Source organism: Microcaecilia unicolor, chromosome 3 (genome assembly GCF_901765095.1).
Source record: "Microcaecilia unicolor chromosome 3, aMicUni1.1, whole genome shotgun sequence".
In the NCBI taxonomy this organism is placed as follows: Eukaryota; Metazoa; Chordata; class Amphibia; order Gymnophiona; family Siphonopidae; genus Microcaecilia; species Microcaecilia unicolor.
The window spans coordinates 62018314-62031216 of NC_044033.1; the positions used below are offsets into that span (position 1 = coordinate 62018314).

At 45.7% G+C, this 12903-nt stretch overlaps 1 protein-coding gene across 1 annotated transcript in view; it reads left to right on the forward strand.

The window, feature by feature from the left end:
* HHIPL2 (HHIP like 2) overlaps positions 1-12531 on the forward strand; it is a 67816-nt gene extending 55285 nt beyond the window's left edge. The window contains 3 exon segments of the mRNA XM_030194665.1: positions 4456-4538; positions 11774-12018; positions 12020-12531. Of these exon segments, the coding sequence (XP_030050525.1) occupies positions 4456-4538; positions 11774-12018; positions 12020-12214 (523 nt within the window). The 3' untranslated portion in view covers positions 12215-12531.
* Positions 12532-12903: the final 372 nt, after the last annotated feature.

Here is a 12903-nt window from a genome sequence, read left to right on the forward strand (position 1 = left end):
GTAAGAAAGTAGGAAGAATTTGAAAGTAAGGTGACTGATTTCAAGAAAGTTGCACATGAGGTCAGAGAGATGGTTAAATATTATCTCAGTTAGGCTAGGAGTGGATAAACATGTCCCACTGCAGTATGTGCAGCCCAAGTCAATCCTTTTGTGTGTGAGTGAGACTAACAAGCTAGTTACTTCTTCCATTAAAGGCTTGGTTGAAGAGCCAAGATTTCATCTGCTTCCTGAAGTAGAGATAGTCTTGTGTTAAACGGAACCTTTCAGGCAATACATTCCAGAGTGTGGGGGCTACTCCGGAGAAGGCTCGCTTGCGGGTATCACATCGTGTAATGTCTTTTGGAGAGGGTGCAGTTAGTGAAAGTCCTTGGGAGGACCTTAGTGTCCTTGGCGGTGTGTGGAGGATCATCCTATTCTTCAGATACTCGGGGCCATTTCCTTTCAGGGCCTTGAAGATCAGACATAGAGTTTTAAATTTGTCCCTGTATTGTACTGGTAGCCATTGACATTTTTGCAATAATGGTGTGATGTGGTCACGTCACTTGTAACCTTCTATGAGTCTTGCTGCTGCATTCTGAATCAACTGGAGCTGGTGCAGGCCCTTTGTAGTCAGACCATTGTATAGTGCATTGCAGTAGTCCAGTCTTGATGTTACCATGGCATGCACAACTGGGATAAGATTTACCTTCTCAATGTAAGGAGAGCGGCAGCGTAGCTGTCGCAAATAGTAGAAGCAGCTCTTGAAGGTTGCTTGGATTTGGGGAATCAGAGTAAGTGTTGAATCTAACTGTATTCCAAGGTTCCTGACTTGTGATTTGAGGGGGAGTTCATACTTCCCAAAAGGGATTTTGATGTCCGGTATGTATCCACTTGTGTTAGGGACCCAGAGAAGCTTGGTTTTACTTGGGTTCAGGCAAAGTTTGTTGTGTTTAGTCCATTCTTGAATTGATGTTAGACAAGTAATCAGTTTATTCAAGGCTGTAGGTAAGTCAGGTTCAATGGGTATGAGTAGCTGCACATCATCCGCGTAGATGTAGAACTCAGTGTCCATTGACCGAATCAGCTCAGCTAGTGGCTTGAGGTAGATATTGAACAGAATAGGTGACAGTATCGATCCTTGTGGTACCCCGCAGGTCAGTGTCCATTGTGGTGATGGGTTGCTGCCAAACATTATGGATTGTTGCCTGTCTGATAGATAGGATCTGAACCAAGCAAGTAGTGTACCATTGATACCTATTTCTGTCAGTCGTGCTAGCAAGATATCATGATCCACAGTGTCAAAAGCTGCTGAGAAATCTAGCAGTACTAACATCGAGGTGAATCCCTTGTCTCGGTTTCTGTGAAGATCATCTAGCAGGGATACGAGGATCGTTTCTGTTCCATAACCGGGTCTGAATCCAGATTGACATGGATCTAGCCAGTTTCCCTTTTCTAGCCATTGATTAAGTTGAACACAGACTGTTTGTTCAATGAGTTTCCCTAGTAATGGGATGTTGGATACTGGCCTGTAACTTTAAAGTTTGTCCTGGTCAAGGTTGTTTTTTTTTAGCAGAGGGCGAACCATTGGCCTTGTTAATGCTGTTGGTAGTTGCCTATTAGAAAGAGAGGTGTTCACAATTTTTGTGGCGCCTTCTATAAGGCCGATACTTGCCTGCTGCACTATCTTTGATGGGCAGGGATCAAGGGAGCAGGTAGTTGGTCGAAGGTCTCTTAGGAGTTTGTCAAGTCTCTCCTCTGTCATTAGATTAAAAGTGTTCTATCTGTCTGTGTTAGGAGGGGGCGAGTTTGTGCACCCCTGGTTGATTGGTTGGGCAATGGGTGGGATTGCCTGTAAATCCTGGTGGAGACTTTTAATTTTGTTGGCAAAGTATACAGCAAAATCATTGCAGTTCAGTTTAGACTAGGGAGGCTGGTTTTGTTGTGGGGGTTGCAGTAGGCTGTTTACTATACTGAACAGCTGCTTGGTTGAATTGGCAGCCTGTGCAATGCATTGAGAGACATACTGTTTTTTGGTTGCTGTTAAGGCTTGGCGGTACTTTGCCGTGTGCTTCCTGCAGTTTAGCCTATCTGCATCCAGGTGAGATTTGCGCCATCTCCTTTCCAGTTTTTGTCCTTCACGTTTAAGGATCCGAAGTTCTGGAGAAAACCAAGGTGAGTGTTTGTGAGTGGTGCTGTTTTCTCTAAGGACTTGGCTAAGTGTGTATTCCAGATGTCAACTTTTTCTGACACTGTTGTCTTTTCATCTACATGCGGATAGTCCAAGGCCTCTTGGAAATTCTCAGCGGTCAGCTTTTTTTTTGTCTCTGATCTCCTTCCAAACTCTGGGAAGTGCCATTTGTTTCAGGTGGTCACTTAGGGAGAATTTAATTAGAAAATGGTCTGACCACGATAGGGGTGTTATTTCAATACTGTTATCCCAGAATTCTGGGATATCCAGCCCTTTGTAGAATACCAGGTCTAGTATGTGACCCTTTTCGTGGATTGGAGAATTGATCACCTGTGTAAATCCTAGTGTTGTCATCGTGTCCAGAAAGGCAGCTTATGAGATTCCCCATCTTGATTTTTCAGAGGTTTATACTTTATTCATATTCATTTTCTTCCAGGAACATAGTTTTATAAATACTTACAGATTCCAGGGAAATATAGTATAAAAATTACAACCAAAATTGATGAACTTTGAAATCTGTATTGGAAAAATGCTGCTACTGTTTCTTCCCCCCCCCCCCCCCCCAATCTCTTTGGGGATGAGCAAAGGCATTTTTATGATTCTGTGGCACTGCTTATTTATCCGTGGACAGTTGATCCATATCATGGACTGCGCTCCTAGCTACTGAGAACAACTAAGGCCCGATGACAAATCCACCATATGTTCCGCTATAAACACACAGACATGTGAGAGCTCTAGTGTTACTATAAAATTTCCAAGAAGCTCAGGGAAGGTTCCGGATGGCCTCTGCCTATGGGCTGACACACACACGCACAGCTCACCAATGGCCAACTGTGAACGGGATCCACTGCCAGTCAGGAGCATTGCACAACTTTCCCTGTTGGATGACGCTAATAGCGCTTACTATTATGTATTTCTACTTGATTTCTGAGGCTACTCCACTGTCTCCTCCTTCCCTTTGCTAAAGCTGTGACATAGGTTAAAACAGTGGTTCTCAACCCAGACCTTGTGACACACTTTGCTAATCAGGTTTCAGGATATCAACAATGAATATGCCTGAGTGGGAAAGTACTGTGGGATGCCTCGGTGTATCCCATGGTAGTGCCCTTTAAGTGCATGGTAGGTCCACATTAGGCCCCTTAATGCGTGGAACCAGGCAAACTAATGCACGGTAGCTTGTTTCTGCACATTAACTGCGTGCCAAGTGCTTAATGGACTTTTGTAAAAGGGTCCCTAAGTGCATTAATTCCTCTTCCCAAGCTAAATATGCCATCAGAAATGGATAAAATATTGTAGAGTAGTGTGCATACTTTTTGCCATATTGAGGTAGGACAGTTTTCCAAAGGCTGATTAATGTGAGTAAAATGCCTTTTGCCTGTGTAAATCACTTTTAAAACTGTGGTCTTACGTTGGCTCTGTTGTAGGGTTTTACAATATTCTTCTAATGGTAAGGTCACCAGTTGAGTTGGTTTTAGTTTGTTTGTGATAGGACCACTATGTACTCATTTAAATGCTCTCTGTGGTCAGGATACAATTTCTCCTTCTTTGTAGCTTCTATGTTAGAACCACTGTTTGTCCTGGTTTACTGTGGTAGAGTTGCCATGTTTCTCTGTTTGTTCTCCTTGATATGGTTTAATGTTTTATTACATTTATTTACTTTTTGACCTTTGTACTGTCAGATTAGTGGTACCAGGGATGGGAACTGACACTTACCAGGCTGGTCAGTGCTGGAGATACTGCACAGGCCAGACTTCCCAGCCTCTGACAGGCAGAATGGTGACACCTAGTGGCTGGATATAGGGCTTATGATTGTGAGGGTTCCATTATGGCTTATGGGGGCTGCCACAGGTGTGACAGATTCCACGGTAGGCCTTGAGTGGGGTGCTTTGCCAGTGCTGTCTCCAGCCAGTCCCAAGGAAGTGGAAGGTTAAATGACTTGCCCAGGGCCACAAGGAACTGCTGTGAGATATGAACCTGAGCCCTCTGGTTCCTAGTCTGCTGCTCTGTTAGGTCACTCCTCTGCCCCCTAGGTACCGGGTATAAGGAGAAAAAAGTCCTTGGGTAGCTGTAGATAAAGGCTTATCATTGTGGAAACCCAGTCCTGGGTCCAGCTGAGCTGGAAGCCCATAGAAGAGTGAAGAACTGCTGCCCCCTTCTCTGAAAACAATCTTCATAGAACAAAGACCAGTGTACAGTCCATCAGCCCATCCCGTTCAACAGATGCACAGAACCACTGAGGCAGGAGTGCAGTTCCTAAATGAAATATTCTCTTTCATGTGTGTTTGCAGGCGGGCACCTCCTGGGAAGTGTAAACAGAAACTAATTCCAATAAAAGTGAGGAGTAAACGTATACCATTTGTTCCAGAAGCAAGTAAGTTTCAATTTTATTTTTAAAGGTTCCTTACTGATCATCTCAAGGCATCACCCCTTTCAAGAAATATTTTCGTTTGATAATTTAGTCATCAGTTAGAACATGGCTTTCCTACACTGTTGGGTGTTTTCAATTTTTATTTTACTTTTGAGGCAGAAAAGAGAGTAAACAATTGTTCCGATCTTGTGCACTTCTGCTGGAGCAAATTTTTTAAGTAGATCTCTGCTCTCTGATTCATTCAAACCAATCCATGGCACAAATGAGAGAGTAATACCCTTGGGGCTGAGAAAGACACAGTCTTGGAATGTGGCTACTATTTGGGTTTCTGTCAGGTACTTGTGACCTAGATTGGCCACTGTTGGAAGCAGAATACTGTAGGGCAGGGGCGTAGCTATGGGGGGGTCACAGGGGCATGGGCCCCCACAAATTTCATCCGGGACCCTGGTTTGGCTGGCGGGGGACCCCAACCCCTACCAGCCGAAGCCTTCTTCAGTGCGGTCTGCGGCGCAGCCGCGTTCGCTGCCTGCCTCCTGCTCTTCTTTCTTCTTGCTCCTCTTGTGCACACTGACACTCAGCGCTGAAGAAGGCTTTGGCTGGCGGGGGTTGGGGACCCCGCCAGCAAAGGTATTTGTTTGTGTGTGTGTGGGGGGGGGGGGGGGGGCGAGGTGAGGTGTGGCGGTGGGGGTGGCGGGGTGGCATTCAAAATGTGCCCCCAACCTCGGGCTCTGGCCCCCTCCCACCATGAGGTCTGGCTACGCCCCTGCTGCAGAGGCGTACCCAGACTCATTGTTTTGGATGGTCCCAGAGGTAAATTGGTTGGGGCCTTCCCATGCGCACATGCCCCTCCCCCCCCAACGACACACCACAAATATCTTCCCGGAGATATTTTTTAAGAACGTAAGAGTTTTTTTTTCACCTATCCCACACCTTCTCCCTCTCTTCTGCGATATCCCAGCATCTGCACTGCTGTCTCTGAATTCCGTCCCTCCCTGATGTCGGTACAGGCATCCTCTGCGCCTGCAGTGATTCATTCTCGTTGCTTGCGCCGGCCCTGCAGGCTTCCATCTGCCATGTCCCACCATTGCTGATATCATTGCATGTTTCCAGTCTGGTGGAACAAGGCAGATGGAAGCCTGCGGGGCCAGCGCAAGCAGCAAGAATGAATCGCTGTAGCTGCCAAGGACACCTGTACCGACACCAGGGAGGGAAGGGGTTCAGAGACCACAGTGCAGATGCCAGGATGCTGTGGAACAGAGGGAGGGAAGAGAGTAGTGTGGCGCTGCATCTGGGTGGGCCTGTGCCCACCTAGGCCCACCCATATCTACGCCATTGGAATACTGAGCTAAATAGACCATTGGTCTGACCCAGTATAACTATTCTTATTTTCTTCTCAATCAATCCCAAGAAAATCAAAACAGTAACCTAAAACACTTACTTTTATACCAAATTTTGTTACAAAGGATTAATCTGTAGATGGGATGTCTATGTAAGTTAAATCTTGTTTTTAGCATCTGGCTTGTTTCTCTAATATAGCATCCTTGGTCACATTTTTTACACTGGATGATGTATACCACATTGGAAGATGAGCATGTGAAGGATTCCTTTATGTTGAATGTTTTTCCTTTGTGAATGACTGTGGGGTCCTGTGCAGGGGTGTAGCCAGACAGCAGATTTTGGGTGGGCCTAGGCAAGAAGTGGGTGGGCACCAAGTGTTCTCCCCCACCACCAAACAATATCTAAGCTGATGGGAAAACGCTTCTCTCCACCTTGGCAGTCTGCAGCAAGCTTGCGCTTGAAAACAGAACATGCGCAGGTGCCAGTACAGCGTTTTTGTTACCCTCAGGGGGAAACCTTCAGCTGGCAGATCTTGGGATCCTCAACAGCTACCGCTAAACTTGTGCTACTGTTGGGTGGGCCTGAACCCTAACTAGGTGGGCCTCGGCCCACCTGTGGCTACGCCACTGGTCCTGTGAGATGTTTTGGCATAGTTTGCAGCTGGATATATTGCAAGGATCATGTGTGCCATTCTTTTCTTTTTGAGTCTGTGTTAGGATCTTACTTCTAATTAGCTTGTGTTTTAAGTTGGGTGGCTGTCTGAAAGCTAGCACTGGTGGGGATGGGAATATCTCTTTCAGTAATTCATCCTCCTGGAGTAAAGGCTGTAGATCTTTTATGATTCTTCTTAATTTTTCCACCTCTGGGATGTATGTCACTATAAAGGGGATTCTGTCTGTGGCTTTTTTTTCTTTGTACTGTAGTAGATTTTCCCTGAGTGTTTTGAGGGAGGAGGCAATATTCTTGGAGATTATTTTGGGATTGTAGCCTTTATGTTTGAAGGATGCAGCCAGGATTTCTAGGTGTCTGTCTCTGTTCCCTGGGTCAGAGCAGATACGGTGGTATCTTGTGGCTTGGCTGTAAATAATGGATCTTTTTGTATGTGAAGGATGGAAGCTGGAGTTGTGGAGGTAGCTGCATCTGACTGTGGGTTTCTTGTATATAGATGTTTGTATATTGCCGTTGCTGATTGTGACTGTGCTGTCCAAAAAAATGACTTTTTCTGGGGAGTAGTCAATTTTGAATCTGCTTGTAGGATGGTATGTATTGAAGGAATTGTAAAATTGTTTTAGAGATTCTTCCCCCTCAGTCCAAATCATAATAATGTCATCAATGTACCGGTAGTATTTTAGGGGTTTGGTCTGGTATGTATTCAGAAATGTCTCTTCCAGTTCAGCCATAAAGAGGTTGGCATATTGGGGTGCTGTCCTGGTGCCCATCGCAGTGCCCATTATTTGTAGATAGATATCATTGTTAAAGCGGAAGTAGTTGTGAGTTAAAATAAATTTGATTAGTTTTGTAATAGTTTCTGGTGAGTATTGATGGTCCAGTGTTGATGTTTTTAGGAACCTCCCACATGCAGCTATGCGATCCGCGTGGGGGATGTTGCTGTATAGTGATTCTACATCCATTGTGACCAGAAGGGTGCTAGGTGGTAATTGCTTGATAGTTTTCAATTTATTCAGAAAGTCTGTGGTATCTTGTATGAAGCTGTTTGTTTTGTGCACGAGAGGTTTCAGAATTCCCTCTATGAGTCCAGATATTTCCTCCGTGAATGTGCCAATACCTGATATGATTGGTCTGCCAGGCTTTCCGGGTTTGTGGATTTTGGGTAGCATGTAGGACATTATGGGCCTCATTTTCGAAAGAGAAAAACATATTAAAAAAAAGTGTCATAAAGCAGCATTTGTACGCTTTTCTTACCAAAATGTCTAAGTCGGTATTTTCAAAATCCATTTTGCAGATGTTTTGCTAAGCAGTTCGTCTGCAGTGTATTCAAATCTCAAGGGGACATGTTGGGGGTATGTTAAGGGTGGGATTTGGATGTTCCTAAGACCTGGTGGGAAGGGGGGTTCATTTGCCCAGCAGGAGGGGGAGGGAGGACGGATGGGAGGGAACTTCCAATTTAGGGGGGGGACATGGGCAACAGCAGCAGAGGAGAGGCAGCACAGGAGAGGGAGGGAATGGGGGGAATGCCAAATACCATGAGGGAGGGAAAGTAGCCCAAATATAAACCAAGATTCAATTTCTGATGCCTTAAAAAAATCTCAGTTTATATTTGATTATATTTAGTAAATTACAGAGTAGACACAGTTATACTTTTGAAGCCTGCTTGTTTATTTTTTTTTAAATGTATAGTTGAATGTGTTCACTGGTTTAGTAAAAACCACTATAAATAAATACTTTGTCTTAAAAAGTCATGGCATCAGATTGAAGGACTCTCCCTGGCACAGAGGTCAGGGCCCTGGAGGCTACAGCCAACAAAATTTGCATCAGTGCTCTCCCTTTTATATTTCTCAAAATTAACTTTCAGAATTTAACGCCTCCTTGTGTTAGAGTTTCTATTAATTAGAAACTTCCATTTCCCTCAGATGCACAGGATTTCTAAGATCATCACAACACATTCCTGTTTGGTAACCAGTAATGTCATCACACTCTCCACAATAATTACCATTAGAGGAGCCTGAGGGATTTTCCTATACACATTTTGGGTAAATTCTCAAAAGGTCACTGAAATTTAGGCAATGGGATAATGCGCACTAAGTGCCAATTCTATAATGACAGTTGTAATCTCAACTGCCATTAGAATACTAGCATAAGTCTGTATTTACATGCTTAACTTCAGTTGTGAGCTTGATGGCTAGCATAACTGCTCATGCCTAACTGTAGGCAGTTAAGTGCGTGAATGCTAGTATTCTAGAACCCGTACTTGTAACTGCCTGATAAACCTCAACTGTCCCATGGCCCTCCCAGGTCCACGCCAACTTGACATTGTGTGCTGTGGAATTTGAGCCTACAACTTATAGTGACTACAGGCAGCTATGTGTGGTAACCGCTAATCGGTGCCAATTATAGCCTATTTTGTTCATTATCACCAATTATCAGCTCATTATTAAATTAAGTTATGCATGCAAATGACCTTATAACTTGCACACGCAAATTCGGCCATACAACTTTCTAAAGTTAGGGGGTATGTGTGGAAAATATCCCACAGGTCCTACAGAACTAATTTGGATTTGCCGTGAGAAAGGGTGTGAAAACTTATGTACTTTTTGAATATTTCTATAATAGTTCTTTCATGTTAAAAATGTAGAGTATCTAATATAATAAAACGCACCGTGAACGTTCTAATGAGGACAACGTTCTGTGAAGCCCTGAAGCCCTGAAGCCATGCCCTGAAGCCATCTGACGTCACTGAAGCTGTAGGGTTCGTGGATTCGTGGTGTGAAGCCTTCAAGCCAGCCAGCCGTCTCTGCCCCGCCCTCGCGAAAAAAACAAACAAATCGGGAAGCGAAACGTCAGGGAAGGAGGCGGCGCTCCTGACGTCTAGCCTTCCCTTCGCTGTGTTCCGCCTTCAAAATAAGGCGGAACACAGCGAAGGGAAAGCTAGACGTCGGGAGCGCCGCCTCCTTCCCTGACGCTTCGCTGCACGAACCGCCACGGAGGTAAAGTTAAAAAGAATAATAAAAAAAAAAAGGGATGCATGGATGCGAGGCATGGATGCGAAGGGGGGGGGGGGGAGAAGAGGGCGGGCCAGGCTGGGACATGGGAGAGAGAGTAGCATGGATGCGAGGGGGGGGGGGGGGGTCATGGAAGGGCGAGAGGGGACTTGCTGGAAAAGGATGAATGGAGGCGGCAGGGGACAGAGGAGCATGGATGGGTATGGATTAGGAGGACAGGGCACAGGGAGAGAGGGGAATTACTGGAAATGGATGAATGGAGGGGGCAGGGGACAGAGGAGCATGGATGGGCATGGATTGGGAGGGCAGGACTCAGGGAGAGAGGGAAATTGCTGGATAGGGAAAAATGGAGGGGCCAGGTGACAGATGAGCATGGATTGGAAGGGCAGGACTCAGGGAGAGGGGAATTGCTGGATAGGGATGAATGGAGGGGACAGATGGGCATGGATGGATATGGATTGCAGAGCAGGCCTCAGGCAGAGAGGGGAAATGCTGGATAGGGAAAAATGGAGGGGCCAGGTGACAGAGGAGCATGGATGGGCATGGATTGGAAGGGCAGGACTCAGGGAGAGGGGAATTGCTGGATAGGGATGAATGGAGGGGACAGATGGGCATGGATGGATATGGATTGCAGAGCAGGCCTCAGGCAGAGAGGGGAAATGCTGGATAGGGAAAAATGGAGGGGCCAGGTGACAGAGGAGCATGGATGGGCATGGATTGGAAGGGCAGGACTCAGGGAGAGGGGAATTGCTGGATAGGGATGAATGGAGGGGACAGATGGGCATGGATGGATATGGATTGCAGAGCAGGCCTCAGGCAGAGAGGGGAAATGCTGGATAGGGAAAAATGGAGGGGCCAGGTGACAGAGGAGCATGGATGGGCATGGATTGGAAGGGCAGAACTCAGGGAGAGGGGAATTGCTGCATAGGGATGAATGGAGGGGACAGATGGGCATGGATGGATATGGATTGCAGAGCAGGCCTCAGGCAGAGAGGGGAAATGCTAGATAGGGAAAAATGGAGGGCCCAGGTGACAGATGAGCATGGATGGGCATGGATTGGAAGGGCAGGAGTCAGGGAGAGGGGAATTGCTGGATAGGGATGAATGGAGGGGACAGATGGGCATGGATGGATATGGATTGCAGAGCAGGCCTCAGGCAGAGAGGGGAAATGCTGGATAGGGAAAAATGGAGGGGCCAGGTGACAGAGGAGCATGGATTGGAAGGGCAGGACTCAGGGAGAGGGGAATTGCTGCATAGGGATGAATGGAGGGGACAGATGGGCATGGATGGATATGGATTGCAGGGCAGGCCTCAGGCAGAGAGGGGAAATGCTGGATAGGGATGAATGGAGGGGGCAGGTGACAGACAAACATGGATGGCCATGGATTGGGAGGGCAGGGCTCAGGGACAGAGGGGAATTGCTGGAAAAGGATGAATGGAGGGGGCAGGGGACAGATGGCCATGGATTGGGAGGGCACGGCTCACACTCTCTCTCTCATATACAATGTCTTTCTGACTCTCACTCTCACACACTCTGTCTCACACTGTATCACATTCACTCTCTATGTGCCACACAGTCACTCACACACTCGCTTGGTGTCATACACTCACTCTCACAGAGAATCTGTGTCTCACACACACTCTCTCTCTTGCCCACACACACACACTCTCTCTCACACTGTGTCTCACATACACACTTGCACACACTCTCATTCTCACACACACTCTCTCACAAACACACTCACACCCAGACTCACTCTCTCTCTCACACACTCACACTTTCACTCTGACTCTCAAACAGTCACTCTCACATACACTCTCCCAAACATACACACTCCAAGGAAAACCTTGCTAGCGCCCGTTTCATTTGTGTCAGAAACGGGCCTTTTTTACTAGTATTGTATAAATCTGTGAAACAAACTTCTACTAAGCTAACCACTAACTTCTCCACTAAGCTAACCGCCTAATATGAATAGACAGAATGTGAAAAATTCACAAGGGTGTGAAGACTTTTGCAAGACACTGTATTATGTGCACTCCTGTCTCCCACATTATTTCCTCTGCCTCCCCCCAAAACATCCTCAACCCTCCTCCCATTACACTCTGCCCTTTCAGGCAACAGTTGCTGACCTCCTTTTCTGCAACATACTTGAAGCTTGTAATTGCATTTCTTTGGAAGACTTCAGACTGAAAAGTTTAAATGTTTTTATTTTCCCCAGGGACTGCCATTGAAATACTTGTGGCACTGGACAAAGCCCCAAAGGCACAGTCATTACAAAGAGCAAACCCAAGGAAGAAAGTTCCTCTGAGGAAAACTGCACCCTCAAAGCGTGCAAAAAAGGTCTCTTCTGCATGGGCTCATAGCATCAAACCTGCAACCACTGGCATGAAAGGTCTCTCAAGAAAGCTAGTGAGATCCAGGAAGAAGTCCTTAGCCATTGACAGCCAGAATACCACAGCAGACAGACCTCTACCCAAATGAGCCTAATGTTGGAAGGCAGCCAAAGATCACTCACCACTTCCCTCCTGTGGTCAAAGCGCTGAGGCTAACAACAGTTCCTTCTCAAGAGGAAGCTGAAAAGCCCTATCCCGGAGTGCAAAAGGTCACAACCCCAGAGAAAAGGAACCAAAACAAGAAACAAAACATAAAAAGAATGTGAAGAATAAGGGGGAAAACAGTTAGAAATAACAAGGAAAAACATCATATAAACATCATAGAAACACCGATAATGATGATAGATAAGGGCCAGTAGGTCCATCTAGTCTGAGGCTGTCCATTCCTCATATAAAGGTGCAGAGCCTACCCAATCTCAGATCTTGCCCTTGCATTCCTCTTATCAGATCACACCGCTGAATCTGTTTCCCTCCTCCAGTGAGCACCGCAATATTTATGTGTTTTGGGCTGCTCTTTCCAGCTCTACTTCTGATGTCAGCAAAGGCCTTCCCTGATATTTCTTCTTATCATTTTGAAGCACACTCCTGTTGACAGACAAAGAAAGGGACTTTTCAATAGGCCACCCAACTGAAAAATATACATTTAATTTGCACTCCACACAAATCCAGTCAGACTTTTAAACACAAGGTGCCCGTTTACACTGTATTTGAATGTCAGCTTGTTATGAGAGCTCATATGTACATTTAACATGGTGTTAAACAAATGCTTCTGACTTCTGCCATACCATCTTTATTAATATTCTGTATAAAAACCAAAAGGCTTACAGTAGGTTACAAAAGAAAAAAATATGCAGTTATTATAAAACATATTTACTAAAAATGCAATGCTCAAAATTATAATACATAAGCTTATCTCACTAGCACCCACACAGAAATCACCTAGTCTATACCAATA